The 23,464-nt window shown below is 50.9% G+C and overlaps 1 protein-coding gene across 4 annotated transcripts in view; it reads left to right on the top strand.

Annotated features, from left to right (window-relative positions):
- The window catches only part of LOC144764106 (beta-1,4 N-acetylgalactosaminyltransferase 2-like), an 807,618-nt gene that overhangs the window by 739,182 nt on the left and 44,972 nt on the right, over positions 1–23,464 (top strand). For all 4 annotated transcript variants that reach the window (XM_078650276.1, XM_078650273.1, XM_078650275.1 and 1 more), the window contains one exon: positions 7,567–7,789. In XM_078650276.1, the coding sequence (XP_078506402.1) occupies positions 7,567–7,789 (223 nt within the window). The remainder of the gene's footprint in view (positions 1–7,566; positions 7,790–23,464) is intronic.

The following is a 23,464-nucleotide window of genomic DNA, read 5'->3' on the forward strand; positions in this document are numbered from 1 at the left end:
GCCCAGGCTAGTGAAGGCCAGACTGTGTTGAATTCCATGGGATATTGCCCTTAGAGGGTCTTTAAGAAACCTTCAAGGACAGACTGTGTTGAAACCTTCAAGGACAGACTGTGTTGAAACCTTCTAGGACAGACTGTGTTGAATTCCATGGGATACTGCCCATACAGTGTCTTTAAGAAACCTCCAAGGACAGACTGTGTTGAAACCTTCTAGGACAGACTGTGTTGAATTCCATGGGATACTGCCCATACAGTGTCTTTAAGAAACCTCCACGGACAGACTGTGTTGAAACCTCCAAGGACAGACTGTGTTGAATTCCATGGGTCACTGCCAATCGAGGGTCTTTATGAAACCTCCAATTTCAGACTGTGTAGAAACCTCCAAGGACAGACTGTGTTGAAATCTGTGATACTGCCCATAGAGGGTCTTTAAGAAACCTCCAAGGACAGACTGTGTTGAAACCTTCAAGGACAGACTGTATTGAAACCTCCAAGGACAGATTGTATTGAAACCTCCAAGGACTGACTGTGTTAAAACCTCCAAGGACTGACTGTGTTGAAACCTCCAAGGACTGACTGTGTTGAAACCTCCAAGGACTGACTGTGTTGAAACCTCCAAGGACTGACTGTGTTGAAACCTCCAAGGACAGACTGTGTTGAAACCTTCAAGGACAGACTGTGTTGAATTCCATGGGATACTGCCCAAAGAGGGTCTTTAAGAAACCTCTGAGGACAGACTGTGTTGAATTCCATGGGATACTGCCCATAGAGGGTCTTTAAGAAACCTCCAAGGACAGACTGTTGAAACCGTCAAGGACAGACTGTGTTGAAACCTCCAAGGGCAGACTTTTGAATTCCATGGGATAATGCCCCACCAGGGTGAAAACCTGGGGCAGCTTGGCGTCGTGCTGGATGCTGTACGAGCACTGCTGGTAGGAGTTCAGGAAGTGATGGAAGTGGATGGAGCCATTTTTTCTTCTTTGGGACAGAGACAGATACCTGCAAAACCCTTTGAGAGCTGAAGCCAGGGATCCACATCAGCACGCCTGCAGGGGCCGGGACTGCGAGACCCAGGAACCAACGCGCATCAACAACGCAGCGCACCTGGTGTCCCTTCCCGCCCCCCTGCTTCCGGCTATTTACGGCTCGCGGCCCCCGCTCCGCGGGAGCCGCTCGCAGCCGTTTTTTCTTCTTTGGGACAGAGAGACAGATACCTGCAAAACCCTTTGAGAGCTGAAGCCAGGGATCCACATCAGCACGCCTGCAGGGGCCGGGACTGCGAGACCCAGGAACCAACGCGCATCAACAACGCAGCGCACCTGGTGTCTCTTCCTGTCCCCCTGCTTCCGGCTACTTACGGCTCGCGGCCCCCGCTCCGCGGGTACCGCTTGCAGCCGTTTTTTCTTCTTTGGGACAGAGAGACAGATACCTGCAAAACCCTTTGAGAGCTGAAGCCAGGGATCCACATCAGCACGCCTGCAGGGGCCGGGACTGCGAGACCCAGGAACCAACGCGCATCAACAGCGCAGCGCACCTGGTGTCCCTTCCCGCCCCCCTGCTTTCGGCTATTTACGGCTCGCGGCCCCCGCTCCGCGGGAGCCGCTCGCAGCCGTTTTTTCTTCTTTGGGACAGAGACAGATACCTGCAAAACCCTTTGAGAGCTGAAGCCAGGGATCCACATCAGCACGCCTGCAGGGGCCGGGACTGCGAGACCCAGGAACCAACGCGCATCAACAACGCAGCGCACCTGGTGCCTCTTCCCGCCCCCTTTCACCTCTATATCAGCACGCCACAATACGCGCATGCGGGACGCGCGCATGCGGGACGCGCGCGGGCGTACGCCGGGCTAAGCCCGGGCAAAGGGCAGGCCGTTTGAGGACGTTCGAGGACGAGAGAGACCGGACCGGGCTATCCCCCTAAATTATCAACTTCAAGATACCCATCCGAACTTTGTAAGTACTGCCCTCATAACGAGCCCGCACCTGTAACCCCTCAAAGAAGCTAGTTTCACAGATTGTTCCCTAGACAAGCTATTAACCTCCCTGTATTGTATTGGTGTATCAAGAACAATGGTACTAACTAGAGGAAATAAAAGCAAGGCAACAGGAGGCGGGGGCAAATTACTAGGACCCATGGATGATTTCATTACCAAGGCTAACCTATTTATCGATCAGAGTATCACCTTGATGGAAGGCAGGGTGTCCCTGGACTTAGAACACGCTAAGAGATCCTCCATGGGTTACCTAGCGAATGTAAGATCCCCTGTAACAGGCAGTAATCCCGGGGAAGGAATCCTCTGTGAGGGCAGGCTTAGTCTACCAAACAACGTGGACTTATCAGTCTCCCAGTTATCAGACTCCCAGCTATCAGCTGCCCAGATAACCTCAGATTTAGAAAGGACCCCAGAGCTCCCTCCTCAAATTACACCGGATGAAATAAGGCAAGCAAGAGGGAGGAGGGAGGGCGCAATAAGCAAAAGAAAACATGACCAGAAAAGTTGTAGCACCGCAGAGATTAGAGATATGGCTACTGCGATAGAGAATGTTCCCTCCAGGCCGGAACAGATAGTAGTCACCGCGGTCATAAACCATTCAGTACATGACTCATCTAACCTTATCAGTTTAGAATCACCCATCCCCCTATCCTGTAGTAATGATATAACTGTTAGTAGTAACTTGCAGCTCTTAAATAACATCAAAGACATACTGAAATCCTTCTTTGAACCAGTAGAAGCAAGACTGGTGCATATAGAGAATCAGTTAACTAACCTTGCAAAACATATAAAGCCGATGCAAGTCCCGGGGGATCAAAAAACGGGAAGAAATAAAGCCAATAAGCAGACTCTTCCCAACCACTCAGTCATACAAAACAACGTACCTATACAGTCAAATCAAACATCTAAACCAATAGTTCCCGAAACGATAAGTAAAAATAGCTCCGCAAAATCCTCCACTAACACTGTCATAACTTTCTCACAGGGTAATTCACCGGTAGTATTAGTACCGGCGCCCAAAACACCGGCGCCTAAGACATACGCGCCAAAAAAATCGGTCCCAAAATCTACGGCGCCCAAAACGCCGACAACTAAAACACCGGGTCCTAAACCCCAAACCCAAAAAAACTTGGCCCCCGTATCAAACAGAGGTGGCCCCAGAGGACCCCCTGAAGATAGATTCCCTGTTGAGATGCCACCGGAAGCATCTCCCTTCGTGGTAGTAATGACTGGCGTCCCCGAGTTGTTGGATCACAACACAGAACCTACTTGGTCACTGCAAAATAAGGCCCTGCACTGGCTAAATACCAATCGCCCCATTCCACCAACCTGGCCTTCCAGGATCCTGATGGTTCGTAGAACTATCTGGGTGGGAAACGGTAGAAAAACAATCCCGGGAGATTGTATTGTCATTACATTCGAGGACCCCCGAGTAGTAGAATACATCTGCTCTTGGGAGGACTCGAGTGTAAATGGGGGTATAAGTACGAAACCACTTTCCTTCTTTTATCCCGCAAGGCAATGCAACGGCCCTCCTAACGACCACGAAACCCCATGGGAAACAATAGCCCCCAGGCCTTTTGAACATGGCAACATAAGACAAACAGTGGCCCCTCGTCGTCATGACTATGATAATTCCTGGCACACAGTAGGATCACGCTATAGGAGGGGGGAATGGGATGACTGGGCTCCATATACACAGAGAATGACCCATAGAGAGCCGCCCTGCTGGGATACTTGGTTCAACATCCCGACGAGGAACAGATTCAGTGGCCTCGAAATGATCGATTGATCACTAGCGGTGACCGAATCTAGCAATCCCATTTCACCCCAGGTAATAAACACACAGCTCCTAGCAAACGAAGAAGTGGGGGTTAATCCAGTGCCACCGCCTTTACCCATCTTCTTTTGGAATGTGGCGGGTCTCCGCCCTAAAATCGAGGATGGGACGACTGTATTTCTTGGAACAGGGAAAAATTATCTGTCTACAGGAGACATGGTCCACAGTGGAAATTCACCTCCTAGGATATAAAACTTACTTTATCCCAGCCCTGACCTGCAACGCAGGCAGACCGAAGGGAGGGATGATTACGTTCATCGCAAACACTAAAAGTGACGATAGTTGGGTCTGACCCAAATTTCCAAATATTTTCCCTGGCCTTTAAGAACAAGGACCCCATTCTTCTAATTAATCTTTACAACAACTTAGAAGAGGGACAATTTTTGACCCTTCTCTCTAATATACAGGAGAAAATTATCCAGTTCCGTCAATCTAGAATAGTAAAAGTGGCAATCAATCTTCTTTGGGGAGAGGCCTTTAATTTACACCCGTGCCCACACGTTGAAAAATCAATGTGGGATAGTGGACGAACACGACGCCCCATTAATGCATCTTGTCCACACTAAGGTGGGGGTTGCCATGAATAACACGTTATCGGATTTAGATCTTGTAATAGCCAACAGGTCAAGTCCAGACACAAACTCCTTACAACCAACCTACGTTGGCAGGGGATGCCAGACGAAAGTTGATTATATCATTCTGTTGTCTGGATTGGTAGATAGAGCTAGATCTTTTGAGGTTAGGAATAACACTCTAAGTGATCATTCCGCTCTGAGGCTGGACCTTCACTTAAATAAGTCCAAACCCCTAATTACAATCATAGAGAAAACACTCGCCCAGAACAAACTGGAGATAGGTTGACAAAATGGATACACACTAAAATGGGAGAAGCTAAACCCGGCTGAAATTACCGGAAAATTGGTAAAAACGGCCTATCCAAACATAATTAAATGTCTGGATCTGCAAGAAACGGATGAGGCAGTCTTAAATAATTTTACCCAAATATTGGAGAAAACTAAGAGCCTCCTTACAGTAAATCCCAAAGGCTCGAATACAACCACTAAAGGTTGGTTTAACCATAGCTGTACAGCGGCCCTAACCAACTTAAAGCTGGCTCTAAAAAACACACCTAGAGACTTGGTCCAGATTCAATTCTGTAGGCAACAATATAGTAGGGCACGCAAACTGAGAATACAAGAACTAAAACAGAAGCTATGGGATGCTCTCCACACTAGTGCTCTCCAAAAATAGTGAGGCATTCTGGCGAACAGTTAGATCTCCCTATCTAATAGATGATAATAGTCCCAAGATAGAAGTGGCCATAGGGGAAGACATATGGGTGTCCCACTTTTCTAAAATCTTTAGAAATACAGTAACATCGGAAGGGACAGAAAACACACTCCCAATGGTTGAGTACCCAATATCCTTCCAGTTTAACATCTCTGAGGTATTAGTTGCACTAGAAGCAAGCAAGAATGGGAAAGCCCCGGGCCCAGACGGGGTCCCTGTTGATCTCTTTAAATATAATCTAGATCTCTGGGCCCCCATTCTCACTAGAGTGTGTAGTGCAGCAGCAAAAGTGGGACTGATAGAATCTTGGACCAATTCCATCATGGTCCCAATCTTCAAGAAAGGGAATCGCCAGGATGTTGCATGCTATCGCCCCATCTCACTGCTGGACTCCTTTGGCAAAGTCGCAGGTAGGGTAGTCCTCGAGCGACTCCAGCAGTGGGCTGAGGAGAAAGGCATTATCTCTGATCTCCAGTTTGGATTCCGAGAGGGGTTCGGTACGGTGGAGCAGGCCCTCAATCTCAGTTTAATGGGCAAATACACCCAAGCAAAGAAGGACATGGTCTACATGGTGTACGTAGACCTGTCCGCTGCTTTTGATTGTGTCTCGCACGCTAAGCTCTGGACAATTCTGAGACTAATGGGAGTGGATCCTGCCCTCTTAGACTTCCTGAGAGAACTATACTCTAGAGCCTCGGCGAGGGTGCGTTTTGGCTTAAAGGGGGGGTTGACGGCATCGTTTGGTGTGGAGCGTGGAGTCAGGCAGGGGTGTGTCCTGGCCCCCTTTCTTATTCTCTTTGTATACCAACGGTCTTGAAGAAGAGATGTTGAGGGGGGCCCAGGACCTGCCACGGGTAAAAAAGCGACTGATTCCCGCTCTGCTTTATGCAGACGATGCCGTCATTTTGGCGCGCACTCCGCGCGAATTACAGAAGTCCCTGAATAGGTACACTGACTACATGGGCGAGTTGGACTTACATGTGAACGTCAAAAAAACGTTCGTCATGATAGCAGGCAGCGGGAAAAAACAAGTGAAGAGTATTTATCTAAAAGGACTAAAACTTGAGGTAACTGCCAAGTACCCGTACCTAGGTATTATGATCGATAAAAAATTGAATTGGCGGCCTGCAGTAGAGGCAAGGTGTCACCTTTTTAAAAGAGCCACAGCGGCCCTGATGAGCTTCTCCCAGAGGCTGGGGAGAAGGGCACCAGTAGAGCTACTAAAAATTTATAGCGCAAAATGCCAGGCAATTGCTCTATATGGGGCGGGCCTTTGGGGTCATGTAGACGTCAGTACCCTTCAGGTTGCAGAAAACTCTTTTTTCAGATTCCTCCTAGCAACACCGAGATGCACTTCCATCTATGCATCTCACCTGGAACTTGGTGTCCCTTATTTAGAAGATCTTATAAAGATCCAGTCACTACTGCTTTGAAGGCGCATCTGGACCTCTGATAAAAACTCACTGACACAGACAATTGCAGCAGAGACAATGACTCTTGATCGAACTAATAACATAGTATGGCTTCGGTGCATCAGAAACTTTTTCAAAGATCTAGGCATGGAGAAGTACTACTTCCATCCCGAAGGCATCATCGATCTACCAAAGAGAGCGCTGAAACAATTGGCACTGAGTCACCTAGAGTCATTGAAACCCTCGGTCCTTCACGCCAATATGATTCAGGCTACATACTTTATCCAGCCTTATTTAACATTACAGATTACTACCTATGAGAGGATGCTACTGACAAGATTCAGATTAGACCTCTTTTTCAGACTAGTAGCTTTCTATGATGGAAACAGATGGGATTCAACCTTCCCTGTCTGTCCTTGCGATGAAGAATCAAAACAAACTAATTTACACACAATACTATTCTGTAAATTCCATCTTCCGCATTGGAAAACATGGCTACTACCCCTGTTAAGGCAATGGGGACTGAGACAATGTAGTCCGGCAATGCTTCGTCTTCAATTGCTAGAATCTGAATCCGTCTGTTTCCATGTCCTGAACTTTTTAAAATGCGTCATGAACCACAGGAAAAATCTGTAATCTGTAAAATGTACTCTGGACGCTGTCTCAGTTGATGCAATGAAACAATACGCCCCCATCATTTTAAATGTACTAACTTGACCTTATCTGAATTTTAGTTTGTAACATGTTTACTTTTATTTTTCTAAGATACGAATTTGTATTATCAAAAATGTTGCTTTTATGGTTTGCCAATGTGTGAAGCCGAATAAAGAAATTTATATGTAAGTGAGAAGTGTAAGAAGAGACGACTCATGAGTCAGTGTAATCTTTCATTGAGGATCAGTGGAGGTACCTTGAGCATGAGTGCAAGAGAAAAGCATGAGGGGAGCAGAGGGTGGACCCCAGAGCTCCCTAAGTTTGTGTTATGTCTTTTTATGGTGTTGAGACTCTGACATAGACTTTGCTTCCTCTCAGGTGGGTGGGAACGTGGATGGAAACTTTTTCAGCTTCAGGCTTCTGTACGAAGAAGGTGATGAGGACGGAGACTGCGTACACTGGAGAGAAGGCTCATACGGGCCAATTGAAGGATTTCCAAATTGTGTCTTCACTGGAGGAGTCGTCAACTTCTTCATGGCGCACACAGTCAGGGTACAGAGTGTTGGCTTTGACCCCAAGCTGGCAAGAGTCGCACACACAGGTAAGATGATGAATACCTCTTCACTCCCTGTCCCCTCATGTCCTATCCCTTTTCTGTTGGTACCTCCTCTGTGTACAGCATTTGGGCCCAGCTCCAGTGTACGACTGACCGCGTCAGATTAACCACACAGAAGCCATCTTTTTTTTCAGAAGACTGTCCACTATTGAAGCTTGCTGGCCGCTTCCTCACTGCATCACACAAACATGACAGAAATGCACTTCCATTATGTAAACCTGATGCAACAACTTTCTAATTTCAAGGCCCCTTGTACCCATCATGCATTCCCATCATGCATTGCTTGTGACCTCACATATTACTTTGCGAACCGCAGTACTCAGTACAACAATATTGTTCTTTAAATGTAATGAGTGATGTCATTAAGAATGTCATATCTGAAAGAAACACGTTAGATTCCTTACCTTAGAATAACCCCCAGGCGTCAGACTGGATCCGGAAAGTTTTCGTCAGCAGTACCCCCCGCGCGTCACTAGGCATCGTCTGCGGCTCCGCGTTCGTCGTCGGTGTCGTGATCGCCAGGATGATGTCGTCGGAGTACTTAGACGCCACCCTCGCGCGCTGACGTCAGTTCTTTTTTCCACGCCACCAAGCGCAGATCCGGGAAGAGCAGTACTCTAGTCTCTTTTTGTCTAACTTTTTGATCTATTTTGGATCGATTCTCGAGTCGACCTTCGACTCGCGGTGCCGGTAGGGTGCCTGGCTTTAAGCCCTGCGACGACTGACACCACTTGATGTCGGTGACCGACCCCCACCGTCGGTGCCTTTATTGCCTCAGGGCCACCCACGATGACAAGTCGTGCCCCGACTGCCGGGCCTTGATGTCGAAAGCTAGGCGGGAGAGGTCCCGTAAGCGGCTTAAGCTCCGGCCGTCGGCCCGTGCCGCTCGAGGTCGAGGGACCGGTTACGGGGTTGCAGTCATCGCCACTCGACGAGTCACCACCACTCGTCGGGCTCCAAGTCCTCAGTTAAGTCGAGGCACTTGAAAAAGAAGTCAAAGAGGTGACATCGCTCTTCCGACTCCCTCCGACGCTTGCGCAATGCGGCCAGGGGTTCTGGCGAAGCCACAAGTGCCGCGTCCAGCTCCACACCGGCCGGTCCCTGGACTGCACACGTGGCCGGAGTAGATTCGTGACTTCCTCGTGGCCATGAGGACTCACTTCCCTCCGGGCCCGTTCAGGACACCTTCGGGATCTGCGGGCCCGTCTGGGAGCCCTAGCGGGCCATCTGTGACTTCTGACCCGACGCCGCAGGCCCCCACAGGATCGAGGCCTGGATCCGGGTCGCCACCAGTCGACCTTACGACCCCTCCGCTGGCGCCGACCCCGAGGGTGTCGCCCGCGACGCCGTCTCCGGGCGACGACGTCCCCAGTTCCGGGTCCGGCGTCGGCCCGACGCCGTCTCCGGCATTGACAGGTGAGCAATTCACCTAAGCCCCGGCTCCATCATTTTCCCCTGACTATCAGGAGATGGATGACTTGGACTGGGAGGGGTCTGAGGACCCTCTGGCACAGCAGTGCCAGGTGAGCCAGGACTGGGCCGATGAGCTGGGGGAGGCCAGTGGTCTGGCACTTCGCCCGACACTGGATTTGTCTCCCCTCCTACTGTGGCTACGGAGGGGGGGACTGCTTACAGCGTGGTGTTGACAAGGGCAGCCAAGGCCTTGGCTATTGAGCTCCCTGTCGCGGCCGTGAGGACTAACCTCCTCACTCAGGTGATCAGATCGCAGGCAAGCTCCTCGGAGCCTCTCCTGCCATTTAATGAAGCCCTCACCGACGTTCTGGTGGGCACCTGGTCCAAGCCCTCTACAGGCCTCGCTGTAGATGGGAATGTGGCCCGACGCCACCACCCGGCTCCGGGCGACCCCAGCTTCCTGTCCGTTCACCCCACCCCCGAGAGCCTGGTGATCCAGGCCTCTACCTCCCAGACCGCATTCCCAACCGCCCCCCGGATCGGGAATCCAAAAGGTACGATCAGTTCGGCAAGAAACTGTTCTCCCTGAGTTTGGGGCTGTGATCTGTCAACATCGCCTGCCTTTTGGGCCGTTACACCCACTCGTTGTGGGATACGGTTGCGGAAGTGCTGTCAGAGTGCCCGGGGGAGGCCCGGGCCAAGCTCACCCAAGCCCTAGCGGTTCGCCGCCACACCTGGCTGAGGTCCGCCAACTTCTCAGGGGATGTCCAGGCCACCCTCATGGACATGCCCTTTGATGGCCGTTGCCTCTTCAGCGACAAGGCGGACAGTGCCCTGGAGTGTTTCAAGGACTCCAGGGCTATGGCCAAGTCCTTGGGCCTAGGCCAACGCCAGCAAACGTCCGCCTCTCGCTCCTTTCGTGGCCAAGTAAGGGGTGCCTGTAGGAGAGTAGGGACTGCTTCCTATGGTCACCCCCACTTTTTGCTGTGATTCACTGGTTTTTCGACTTTAGTGTGGCTGTGGGCCTGCTAATCCGACCCACAGCCCAACTGTTTTCTCTCTAAATTCATACCATGTACTTGAGGTACATACCTAATTGGGTATTGGGTCACCTTTGTGAGCCCCTGTATAGTGTACCATAGGTACCCAGGGCATAGGTGCATCCAAGGCCTAGCAGGGGCTCCAGCATGAATTATGCCACACCTGGCTGGCCATCCAAACTGACACCACAGGCTGATCACTCAGCTTGGGCAAGGTGGTGTAATCACCCTTTGCGTACATATAGTATACCTATATCTAACCTTATATATAGACACATATGTACCTATAAGTCACTCCTATGGCAGGCCTTAACAATCCTGGAGGCAGAGTGCTTGGTTTTATGTGAGAAGGTGCTCTGGCATGAGCTGAGCCAGTCTGCAGCTTTCGGAACCATGTCTTTATAGCTGTTCTATGATATAGCCGTACCATATACTCTTAAGTACATTATAATCCTTGCGGTTAATGCTAACTTTGGTTTGGCTTTATCAAAACATGTCGTGTAAGGTGTCAAACACTTTGGAATACTACCCGCCGCCAATTTTGGCAGAGGGGTTAGCATTCCACCCTTCTAGAGGGAAAAGATATGTGGTTACTGCTTTACCCCGGTTAAAGTTAAACTGAGCCTCAGCATCTCAAAATGGATGCTGCTGCCACAGACACGAGTCTGACCTCCTGCTGCTGGACGAAACTCCAACAGGGGAGTCCTGGACAATAGGTTTCCTGCCTTGGGAGGTGCTAGCACCTCCCCAGACAGGCTTTTAGTGTATTGGGGCAGGGAGGGCTGCAAAATGAGACACTGCCTGAGGCACACAAGGTGCTCCATGCATAGCCCGGTTCACCTCCAGCCCCAGCTCTGGCGTGAAACTGGACAAAGGGAAAGGGGGCTAACCACCCCCTTCCCAGGTTCCTAGCAGGTAATCCAGCCCCTTAGTTTAGTATAAAGTTAGGAGCTGTGTCTAGAGACATTAGATTTATCCAAGAAAGAAACTCTGAAACGAAACTCTTGGACCTTCGACGTTCCATATCGACTGGAAGACTGAAGACATCTCACTTGTGGTCAAGGAGTGACCACCCTGTGCAAACAGGCACCAACAGTAACTTGCACGTATGCTTTGTCGACGCTCCCGCTGGAACCCGAAGACTTAGCGACACAGGAACTGGACTTCCAGACTTCTCTGACCCACATCCACAACAAAGCTGAGAACTGTGGCGGACACAAGAGACGTGGGACCGGACATCCTGGATTACCTGCTTTTTGCTACCTGTGCAGCTTCTGAGGTACCCTCGAAGTGTGCATTGGGGTTTGAGAAGCCCCAGACCCGAGCAGGATTTGCACCGAAGCTCAGCCCTCCACACTCCACGAATGCCGCGTGGGGCCTGCGCCTGCATTTCAGCTCGACGCGTCTTCGTGGTTGCTTGCCCATTGGCTAGTAAACTCTCTGAAGACATCTTTGTGGAGAAGTGTGGCTCACTGGTTAGAGGAGGCAGACCTGGAAGCAGAGGTCAGCCTGGGACCAGGGTTCAATTCCCGGCTCGGCGGGGTCTTGAGTCCTAAAAAAAAATGTCCATGGACTCGACAATTCTCGCTCCGGTGCCTACTCGATTCACGGGTTCACACTCTGCGACTCTGGGCAATAGCTTGCTTAATCTCCACAACGGCCCCTTGCGGCGGGATGCCTGGCTTTCACCTTGCGGATACCCTGCCGGGGTTATCTCACAGGGGAATACCAGGACGGGTTCCCTAAGCAAGCGCTTAGAAACCGCTCGGTGATTTGCGCTTTATAAATTCCTGTACATTTGTGAAACTACACTGCTTGACTGGTTGCTCCGGGCTTGCTCCAGCTTCCCTACGAAGGAGAAGCTCCCCAGACCTTGCTGGTCTGAACTGAAGCCATTCTTCCCATCCTGCGTGGATTGCATTTGCCAAGGTTTGTTGGGTCCAATCCGGATACAGACACCACCAACAGCTAGATCCGTCGTGGGACGGCTCGACTCCAGCTCCTGGTCGTCGGTGACACCTCCTGGTCCTCGTGGCTGCAGAAACAAGCTTCACCTCTTCACCTGAGAGCATCTTGACATCGCCTGGTTCCTTCCTGGTCACTGGCTAGTGACCCAGACTCTGTCCCCTCTGCTTTCAGGTTCTTCTCGACTCCGATCCACCCTTGGATCCACCCGGACACTTTTCTCCTGGTCGTCTGCAGCACTTTCTTGCTGCTCTCCATAGGAAACAGCTATGAAACCCGACACGAAAGAACACCTATGCACCCGGCTTCCCTGGGTGCGGTAACTCGAGTACTCCGTTGCTCCCGAGGGTATTAACTATCCAAGTGTCCTAGTTTAACAGGGTTTTCCCATAGTCCATCCGGAACTTTCTAAAATCTACTACTTCGTAACTTTTACGTTCCCATTGAAACTCTATGGCAACCAGCGTGTGTGTTTATACACTGCACACGCTTCCCTTGGTTGTTCAGTGTAGCCCCAGCGATTGCCTAGGCCCTAGGCCTACTCACCTTTCCTGAAGTGGTTCTTATACCACTTATTTAGTATATGGTTCGTGAGGCCCCTAGGGCAGAATTGTATTTGTGCAACTTATAGTATGCTTATTGAGTAACTTGTGCTGTATCTCAAACTCTTACCTCATAAAGAGTGCAGAGGGCTTGTGTTTGTAATAAATACATATATATTTGATATATATCTTGTGTGGTGTCCTTTCATTTGGTATGCAAGAGATTATATAAGGTAAAACAGCTGGCTTCACATGCTCTCTGAAGTTTTAGCCTAAGACTGCTTTGTCCATGCTACCACTAGGATAGCTGATCTATAAGGTTGACTTTACAACCATCACCATAAGGGTTGTTTGGACTGGTGCAGGGTGCCCACTAGAATAGTGGACATCATATACCAGGCCAACTTCTCACAGCGCCCCCACACGTCCAGCCAGCCACGGGCCACAGACTCAGGCTCGTCGCGGACGTGGTTACCGCTGTGGCGGTACCGGGGGACACCGACAGGGTCAGTCCAGACCCGCCCCTGCAGCATCTGCCTCTAAGCCTTCCTAGTCCAGCATTTCAGGCCCATTTGTCGCGAGTGGGGGGCAGGGTTCGCCATCACGTCGGACAGGTGGGTGCTGCAAATAGTCCAATGGGGCTACTCCCTCCCCTTCGAGGCGACCCCTCCAGCCATGCCACCACAGTACCACCGCATGTCGGGGGATCACTTGCAACTTCTGCAGGGGGAAGTTACGGCCCTCTTGGCCAAGGGGCCCATCGAGCGCGTTCCTGGGCCAGAAGTAGGATGTGGTTGCTTCTCCCACCATTCTCTGGTACCCAAGAAGGGCAAAGGAGGCCTACGCCCTATCTTGGACCTTTGGAGTGTCAACGGCTTCCTCCGGAAGCTGAAGTTCAAGATGCTGACTTTGGCTCAGGTCCTCGCTGCCCTGGACCCAGAAGACTGGATGGTAGTGTTGGACTTGCAGGGTGCATATTTTCACATCCCCGTCCTGCCGGCCCACCAGCGTTACCTGTGGTTCACGGTAGGCCATGAGCAATTTGTTTACCGTGCTCCCCTTCGGCCTTACCAGTGCCCCACGGGTGTTCACGAAAGTGACGGCGGTGGTTGCAGCTCATCTGCGCAGATTAGGGGTTTCAGTCTTCCCCTGTCTCGACAACTGGTTATTGAAGGCGGGCTCGCCCCAAACAGTCGTCTCCCACCTCCAGACTACGGCCGACCTCCTGCACTCGCTGGGGTTCTCCATCAACGTGCCGAAGTTGCACCTATTTTTATTTATTTATTTAGCGATTTGTAGTGCGCCTGGTGACCCGGAGGCATCCCCGCGCTATAACATTTGTGGAGACCAGAGGAGAAAAAGAGGGGACTTTATTTTGGGAATAGCAGCGTTTTCAGTTTTTTCCTGAAAATCAGATGACTGGGTTCCAGCCGCAGGGGGCGGGGAAGTGAATTCCACCCGGAGGATGCTTTAACAGAAAAGCGTCGGCCGCCGGTACGTGTCTTCCTGTATCTGGGGACGTTGGCCAGACGCTCATTATCCGAGCGAAGGGACCTGGGGGCCTTGTAAGGGGTAACCAGGTCTCTCAGAATAGCAGGGCCAAGACCATTAAACAGTTTGTGTGCAGTGCACAGGGCCTTGAATTCGACCCTTTGACGTATTGGAAGCCAGTGGAGGGCCTTAATTGCTGGTTTGGCTGATACTCTGGAAGGGAGGTTCATAAGTAACCGGGCGGCTGCGTTCTGCGTGCGCTGGAGTTTAGCCATGGTAGCTTCTGGAGCTCCCAGATATACCATGTTGCTGTAGTCCAGCCGCGCAAGGATCAGACCTTGGACCAGGAGTTTCCTGGATAGGGGTGGAAGTATTGGGAGGATCCTGTGGATAGAGCGCATGAGACCAAAGCAGGTACCTGCTGCTTTGGATGCTTGGGTTTTCATCGACAGCTCGGGTTCTAGCCAGACTCCTAAGGTCTTAATTTCTTGTTTCGGGGTGGGAATTTCCCCGAACACGTCTGGCCAGACCGATGGGGGGATGGTGGTCCATTGCTTGCCCAGAAGCATGACTTCAGTCTTTGACCCGTTTAGTTTGAGCGATGACTCGCACATCCAGGTGTGAATTTCCTTGAGGCAGTTCGGCAACTTATCCGGATAGTTGTCCAGTTGGGAGAGTGAGACGACCAGTTGCGTGTCGTCCGCGTAGCTCACTATTTTGATCCCGAAGGGGGTGACTACGTCTTCGAGAGGGGCCATGTAAGCATTAAATAGAGTGGGGCTTAGTGATGACCCCTAGGGGACCCCGCTTGTGAGGGGGAGGGTGGCAGAGTGGAAGTTGCCGTCCCATACCTGGAACGAGCGCCCTGAGAGGAAGGATTCTATCCACGTGAGCGCCGAACCTGTGCCTTTCTCAGAAACTCCCTTTCATCGGAGCGGTACTTGACTCGGTGCAGTTTCTGGTTTATCCCCCCGAGCAGCGGGTTCGGGATATTCAGGCTCTGATTCCAGTCTTTCAGCCTTTATCCCGAGTTTCGGTCAGGTTGACTCTGCGGATCCTGGGGCTGATGGCCTCCTGCATCCTTCTGGTGCATCACGCCAGGTGGCCGATGCGGGCTCTGCAGTGGGACCTGAAGTTTCAGTGGGCACAGCATCAGGGTAACCTGTCCAACCACGTCCTGATCTCGGAGAGCACTGCGAGCCTGTTGCAGTGGTGGCTCATTGTGAGAAGTTGGCCTGATATGCAGTGCTCACTATTCTAGTGATAACTATGTATCAGTCCAAACAACCCTTATTGATGATTGGTTGTAAGTCAACCTTATAGACCAGCTATCCTAGTAGCATGGATACGAGCGGTCTAAGGCTAAGACTCTAGAGGGCGTGTTAAGCCAGCTGTTTTACCATCACATTACCCCTTGAACACCCAGTGAAAGGACACCACACAAGTGTTATGAAAATAAACAATGTATTTATTAGAATCACAGGGTGCTAGGCACACAACAAAACTCTTACGAAAATACTTAAGTTAGCACGGTATACACAAATGCCCGAGGGGCACGAAAAACCATATACTTTAAAAGTGGAATGCGAAATTACTAGCAGGTAAGTATAGTACTAATAGGCTTTGGAATCGCTAGGACTTGACTATGGAATCGTTAGATTACTACTAGGAGGCCTAGGGGACTCGGGTGCAGAGTGTGCACTCTCACGCGGGATGCGGGACAAAGTCTATGGAAGCTAGTAACGCTAAAGTTAGTGTTCACGGGCGAACACGACCTGGTAGGGAGAAAACGACAGTGGATCCTGACCCTTGGATAGTGAGGCTATGCTGGGGCACCGAAATGCCGAAGTTACCTAGCCCAGGGGCTGCAGCTGCATAGGTCTCAAAAGACGTAGGGAATCCTCGTTGCCGGACCAGGAGCCTGGAAGAAAGATGCTGGCAGGCGACCAGTGAAGATAGTTCGAGTTGATCCAAGCCTGGATCTGGAAGATGGATGACACCTGAAAGCAGAGGGGACCAAGTTCTTGACTACTAGCCAGTAGTCAGTGGGCACCAGGAGGGCACCGGATGGTAGTCACCTCGACTAGGTGAGTGGGCGACGCTGGCTCTGCAGATCTCACGGACCAGGAGGCGTTGTCGGCGACCAGGATGGAGAGGGGAGCTGTCCCACGATGGATGAAGCTGTCGGCGTCGAAGAACCCAGGATTGGGCAACAAAGCCTTGGCTAATTCAAGCCCACGCGGTGGACTCAAAATGGCGTCTTGAGTGGACCAGGAGGGTCCGGGGTGCTCCTCTTCTGGAAGGGAGCAAGAGCCAGTCTGGAGCAACCAGACCAGCAGCAGTGATGTCGTCGGGCATCGTTCAGAAGGCCACAAGCCAGCGGGCTAGTAGCCAAACAACGCGGTGAGCAGCAAAAAGCAGAAGGGCCCCACGCCGATCGTGGAGATGCTGGGGGGCTGATCTTCGGTGCTGGAGCTGCTCAGGGTCGGGGCTTCTCGGACCCCAAAGCACTCACCAGGAAATTACTCGGCGGGCTTGCTGTGCAGAAGTCGTGCAGTCTTGGCAATAGTCGGTCCCTTGAGGTCTCGTCGCACTCACGGTTCTCAGCTTGGCTGTAGAGGTGAGTAGAGGTCGGAGGGGCCAGGGAAGCCGGGTCTTGTCGAGCTGGGCAGTCGGATTCCGGAGGAAGGACTTACAGCAGACCGCAGTGTACTTGCGATGGTGCCTGCGGATGCAGGGTGACTACTCCTTAGCCACAAGGGAGAATCTTGAAGAAGGAAATCTTGAAGTCCTTTCGTAGAAAGTCGTGTCTTGATTCCAAAGATGATCTAATTTGGAAGGGGGCCTGCTCCTACCTTTATCTGGGAAAAGGGGGCTGGCACGCGACTAAGTCCTGCCCTATGGGTGGGACCAGGAGCGGGGTGGTTACACCCACTTCCTTGGCGGGCTTATCCCCAGCTCAGGGTCTGGAGTGTCCCTGGAACTGGTTCAAGCCGGCCTATGCATAGTGAGCACCGGGGTGCCACTTGCAGTCACCTTCCTCTGAAGCCCTGCCTACCTAGGATACACAAAATCCTGTCGGGGACGGTGCTGGCACCGCCCCTGGCAGGAAACCCTTTGTCCTTATCTCCTGCTCTGGGAGGACTCCCAGCAGCAGGAGGGCAGACTTGTGTCTCGGTGGCAGCATCCATTTTGTGGAGCTGAGGCTCTGTTTGACTTTAACCGGGGTCAGGGGTTACATACATGCCGTGTCCCTCTAGAAGGGTGGAATGCTAACCCCGTCGCCAGAATTGGCGAGGGGTTAGTATTCCAATTCGTATGACAGCTTACTCGACATGTTTCGATCAAGCGATACCAGAGTTGGCATATAACCGCGAGGATTATAATGCACTTAAGAGTATATGGTATGCGATATCATAGAAACGGCTAAGGGATAGATCCCGAAAGCCGCAGACAGGCTCAGCTCATGCCAGAGCACCATCTCACACGATTCCAAGCACTCTGCCTTCAGGATTGTTAAGGCCTGCCATAGGAGTGACTGATAGGAGATCTGTGTGTCCATTTTAGGGTTAGATATAGGTATACTATATCTAAAGCAAAGGGTGAGTACACCACCTTGCCCCAGCTGTCGTGCAGCCAGTTGTGTCAGTTTAGTTAGTCAGCCCAGGGGTGGCACAATACATGCTTCAGCCCCTGGGAGACTTCTGGGTGCACCTCAGCCCTGGGTACAGGGACTTGGAGAGGGCCCAGTGCCAATTCAGTACCTGAGTACAATTTGGATAGAGAGAACAGCTAGGCTGTGGGTCTGATTAGCAGGCCCACAGCCAGGGAAAGTCGTAAACCAGTGCAGCAAAAAGCAAAAATCTGGGTGATCATAGGATTGCAGACCCTACTCTCCTACACTCATGAACTGCAATTGGGTCAGCGGCAGATCTCTCTCCCTTCCCCAGCCGGAGCACGTAGTGGTGACAGATGCGTCCCTCCTGGGTTGGGGGGGGGCACATGGGGGAGAGGGATATCAGAGGCCTCTGGTCTCCGGCGGAGTCCCGGCTCCACATCAACCTTCTGGAGCTGCGGGCGATCCGTCTTGCACTAAAAGCATTCCGTCCCTCTGTAAGAGGAAGTGTAGTGCAGGTGTTCACGGACAACACCACCGCCATGTGGTACTGCAACAAACAGGGCGGGGTGGGGCCGTGGACCCTTTGTCAGGAGGCTCTGTGCCTCTAGACATGGCTGGAACACCAGAGTTATGGATAATGTATGAATGTACTACCACTGTATTTCTTGAATCCTGTCAATAAAAAAAAAAAAAAAAAAATTAATTGTTTCAAAAACACCAAAGAGACTTATTTGGTCGAATTACAATGTTTTTCAGATCAAAAATGAGCTATTAGATCATAGCATTCTTATGGTGTGCATAGGTGGTCTACGTGTTTCGAACCCTTGCTAAGTGGAGGGGGTTCTCATCAGGACCTCATAACTGTGGTATGAGTGTACACCACTACAAAAAGAGTGGGAACCGGACGGAGACAAAATGATATCTTTCAGAGTGTTAAATGATTTGTTTGTTAGAATCCATGGTGGGGGCGAAAATGTAGAACTGCAAGGAGTTAATCCTTTCACAACACAGCGTCTCGCCTCGGTTTGTATCTCAAGGTGGCCGATGCGGGCTCTGCAGTGGGACCTGAAGTTTCAGTGGGCACAGCAACAGGGTAACCTGTCCGACCACGTCCTGATCTCGGAGAGCACTGCGAGCCTGTTGCAGTGGTGGCTTATGAACCGCAATTGGGTCAGCGGCAGATCTCTCTCCCTTCCCCAGCCTGAGCACGTAGTGGTGACAGATGCATCCCTCATGGGTTGGGGGGGGGGCCACATGGGGGAGAGGGATATCAGCGGCCTCTGGTCTCCGGCGGAGTCCCGGCTCCACATCAACCTTCTGGAGCTGCTGGCGATCGGTCTTGCACTAAAAGCATTCCGTCCCTCTGTCCGAGGAAGTGTAGTGCAGGTGTTCACAGACAACACCACCACCATGTGGTACTGCAACAAACAGGGCGGGGTGGGGCCGTGGACCCTTTGTCAGGAGGCTCTGTGCCTCTAGACATGGCTGGAACACCAGGGCGTCACCCTGGTGGTTCAACACCTGGCAGGTTCCCTGAACGCCAGGGCGGACAAACTCAGGTGCATGATGGATCACGAATGGCATCTGAACTCGGACGTGGCGCAAGGCTTCTTTCAGCAGTGGGGAGAGCCTTGGTTAGATCTATTCATTACCGAAGAGAACGCGCAATGTCATCAGTTCTGCGCATTGGAATTTCCGAGGCGGTGCTTGCACGGAGACGCTTTTCGTCGCGATTGGAGCTGCGGTCTGTTGTACGCCTTTCCGCCTATACTACTTCTGCCCAGAGTGGTGAAGAAGATCAGGCGAGACCGGGTCCAAGTCATCCTTGTGGCTCCGGACTGAGCACGGAGGTACTGGTATCCCGAGCTACTCAGCATGTCAGTCGATCCCCTGATTCGTCTGCTTCTTCAGGAGGACCTTCTGTTGCAGCAGTAGGGGACGATCCTCCACCCGAACCTGTCCAGTCTCCACCTCCTTGCGTGGAAATTGAGCGGCGACAGTTGAGGCCATTTGACTTGCCTCCTGAAGTCTGTGATGTGATTCTGGCAGCCAGGCGTCCCTCCACAAAAACGGTATACACCTGCAGGTGGAACAAAGTTGTGGCATGGTGCACAGCAAAGGCTTTGGATCCCCTCTCTGCCCCCCTTTCAGAGGTTCTCCTCTTCCTTCTGTCTCTTGCCCAGCAGCGCTCTGCTCTGGGCACTCTTAAGGGCTTTCTCTCGGCCAATTCAGCCGTCTTGAGGCTTCCTGATCAGCCTTCTTATTTCAAGTCCCCTGTTGTAAATAGATTCTTGAAAGACATCACACACATTCCCTTTGTGATGCCTCAGTGGGACTTGAACCTTGTACTGACATAACTGATGTGCGCTCCCTTTGAGCCACTTCATAACTGTCCTCTTCGTCTTCTGACTCTTAAGACTGCATTCCTGGTTGCCATTACCTCTGCCAGGAGAGTGAGTGAGCTCCAGGCTCTATCTTCTAAACCTCCTTTCCTTTCTGTCCATCCGGACAAAGTTGTTCTGAGGACTGGTCCTTCTTTCCTGCCCAAGGTAGTCACAGCCTTTCACATCGGGCAGTCCATCACCTTGCCCACCTTCTTTCAGCCTCCGCTTCCTTCGAAGGAGTAAGAGAGGCTTCACCATCTGAACCCAAAATGTGCGCTCTGATTCTATCTGGTTCGCACACGCCAGTTCCGGATGGACGACCAGCTCTTTGTTGGTTACGTGGGCGCTAAGAAGGGATGGGCGGTGCACAAGCGGCCCATCTCTCGATGGGTCATCTTGTTGTAATTTGGCAGCGATTGGGTTAGCATTAGCAGAAGCCATCCTGTATGTAGAAGTTGTCTTATCCGTTTTTGTGGAATCTATTTTGTATTTCTGCCAGCCATTTGCTCTGTCCTACCTTGCTGTTCTCTGTTCTTGAAATCTGCCTGGAGATAGGTTATATTTAGCTTCTTCTGCTTTGCACATGCTCAGTTGAGCTTGCAGCTGTCCGTGCAGCTGTCCCTAGTCTGTAACTGTCAGGATGTGTTTACTAGAATTAGCAACTGTTAGCACCACCCACTTGTTCACTGTACATTTTCTGTATGACCATATATATATACCTAAAACCTTCTTCTTGTACTTGTACCGCCTTCTTTTGAACCCCTTTGTGGGTATAAAAGGACCAAGCTCCTTCCATTCAGTGTGCTACCTCATACATTACCGAAGGGTGCTGTGTGAATGTAGTTCCACCTCATGAGGTTTAATAAACTTTGTATTTTCTATTACAGTTTCCGTGCCAACTTCTATTCTATTGGTCAGAGGACTTGTGCAGAGAAGGGCGAACCCCTTGCTGAGGCTCACCACGACAGTCTTGTGCATCAAGGTTTATTACTCCTTGGTGAAGGAGCCTCCGGTTGGGCTGCATTCCCATTCCACTCGGGCCACGGCGGCTACTACTGCCTTGGGTTAGGGAGTCCCCTTGCAGGACATCTGTCAGGCAGCTAAGTGGGCCTCTCTGCACACGTTTGCTAGATACAACTGCCTGGACAGCCAAGTCCGGAGAGATGGCTTTTTTGGCCGTTCCATTCTCGAGGACTTTCTGGTGTGATCTTGGTTCGCAAACCCACCACCGGGGTTGGTATTGCTGGGGTATCTATTCAAAGGTAAGGAATCTAACTAACGTGTTTCTTTCAGATGCACAAGTTACTTACCTTTGGTAACGATATATCTGTTAGAGACATTAGTTGGTTAGATTCCTTACTGCCCCACCCATCCTCCCCGTTCTGTGAACCGACATTTAGGGTTAAGGACATCCCCATCAGGGCCCTAGTTTCATGGCACCCGTGTCTGTTTCTATCATGGCTTTGCGTTACTGGCGCGGAAAGGTATGTACAGAACTGACGTCTGCGCACGAGGACGGCATCTAAGTGCTCCGGCGTCATCCCGGCGATCACGATGACGGACGCGGAGCCGCAGACGACGTCTAGCGACGTGCAGGGGTACTGCTGACGAAAACTTTCCGGAACCAGTATGACGCCTGGGGGTTATTCTAAGGTAAGGAATCTAACTATCTACTGTTTTATACAGATCTATTGTTACCAAAGGTAAGTAACTTGTGCGTCATGTAATGTGATATACAAAGTGATAAGCCATGCACGATGGGGCCGTAAGTTATAGTTAACTGAGTTGCCTATAACATATTTCAGTGTTTTTTTTTGTCTCATTTTATCACCTAACTAAAATGTCCCTTTAGTCTTTGCATTTTTTCTCTACGTTTCCGGGGGTATTTCTGTTCATGTTCTAAATTGGCTAAAACCCCTCTAGCCTTAAATTGTGTGCAGGAGAGGTAGACCGCTGTGCCTGGCCTCATGGTCAGGCCCTGTGCCCATGCCTATGTCTGCTCACAGCCCGTGCTGTGCATGACGTGTTCTTGATGTCTTCAAGTGTGCCATAGCGTTGTCATTAGCAAGACTGTTAGCTCTCTAGTTGCCCTTTAGAACACTCTGGGTGGGTGCAGTAGAACACCGTGGAATCAGCTGACCGATGCTGCTCCTGGAAGTACATTTTTACTCAGAATGTCAGACGTTATTCTCACTGAGCTGAAGAACTTATTTTAGCTTCTGGAGTACCTTCCACAACCTCTATGAAACAAGACATGAATCAGCCAATCATCCAGTTTAGAGGTGTCAGTGAATGTATGTAGCCCCAGATGTGAGTGGCCGTATGGTAAGTGAAGCCGCCTTGGCTGGAACATGGCACGGTCCAATACATCAATAAAAGAGTTAAAATATATATATATATATATATATATATTTTGGTCCTCATTAGCCACCATGGTTTCAAATGCTGACAACAAAGGGAAAAAGTAGAAAAAGTGATGTCAAGTTGCCTCAGTTTCAAGACTGGCAGGGATGAGAAGTTGCGAGTGGTTCCGACTCCCAACAGTAATGACATATTCTACAGAAGTCAGACACCCAGCCGTCTAGGCAGCAAATAAAACCACAGTACCAATTACAACCATTGCTTGCCGGAATTCCAGCGGAAGAGAAAAGGCATAGCACGGAGATTAAGCCATAGTTGCATAATCATCGGACCAGGGGAAAAAAAACGGTTCGGTCAATGGGCCCAGTCGAGTAGATGCCAAAAAGCTCTCTTATCTTGATTTCCAGCCCTAGCAAGATCTAATTTCGAGATCTGCAGGGCTGAGGTACACCAATCATTAAGAGAAGGAGGGGTAGAGTCCTTCCATCTTCTGCAGATTTTCCTTCGTGCCAGTAAGATTGAATAGAAGAGAAGGTTCTTGGCTGGGCTCCGAGCATAGTCCAGAACTCCAAAGATTACGAGGGGGAGGTCTATTGTTACAGGAAAGCCCAGTGAGGCCGTAAGTTTATTGCTTATTGAGTCCCAGAATGGAGCCAAATGGGGACATTCAAAAAACATATGCACATCAGGGGCCGCCTCTAAGCCACACCGTGCACATGTCACTGGACCTCCCGAGGAAAATTTTGATAAGTCTCTGTGGGGAATAGTAGTCCCTATGAATGGTAAAAAGGTGATTCCAACGGAGCCAGGCCGGTTTAACAATGTCCCACAAAACTTTGCAGGAC

Source organism: Lissotriton helveticus, chromosome 6 (genome assembly GCF_964261635.1).
Source record: "Lissotriton helveticus chromosome 6, aLisHel1.1, whole genome shotgun sequence".
Lineage (NCBI taxonomy): Eukaryota > Metazoa > Chordata > Amphibia > Caudata > Salamandridae > Lissotriton > Lissotriton helveticus.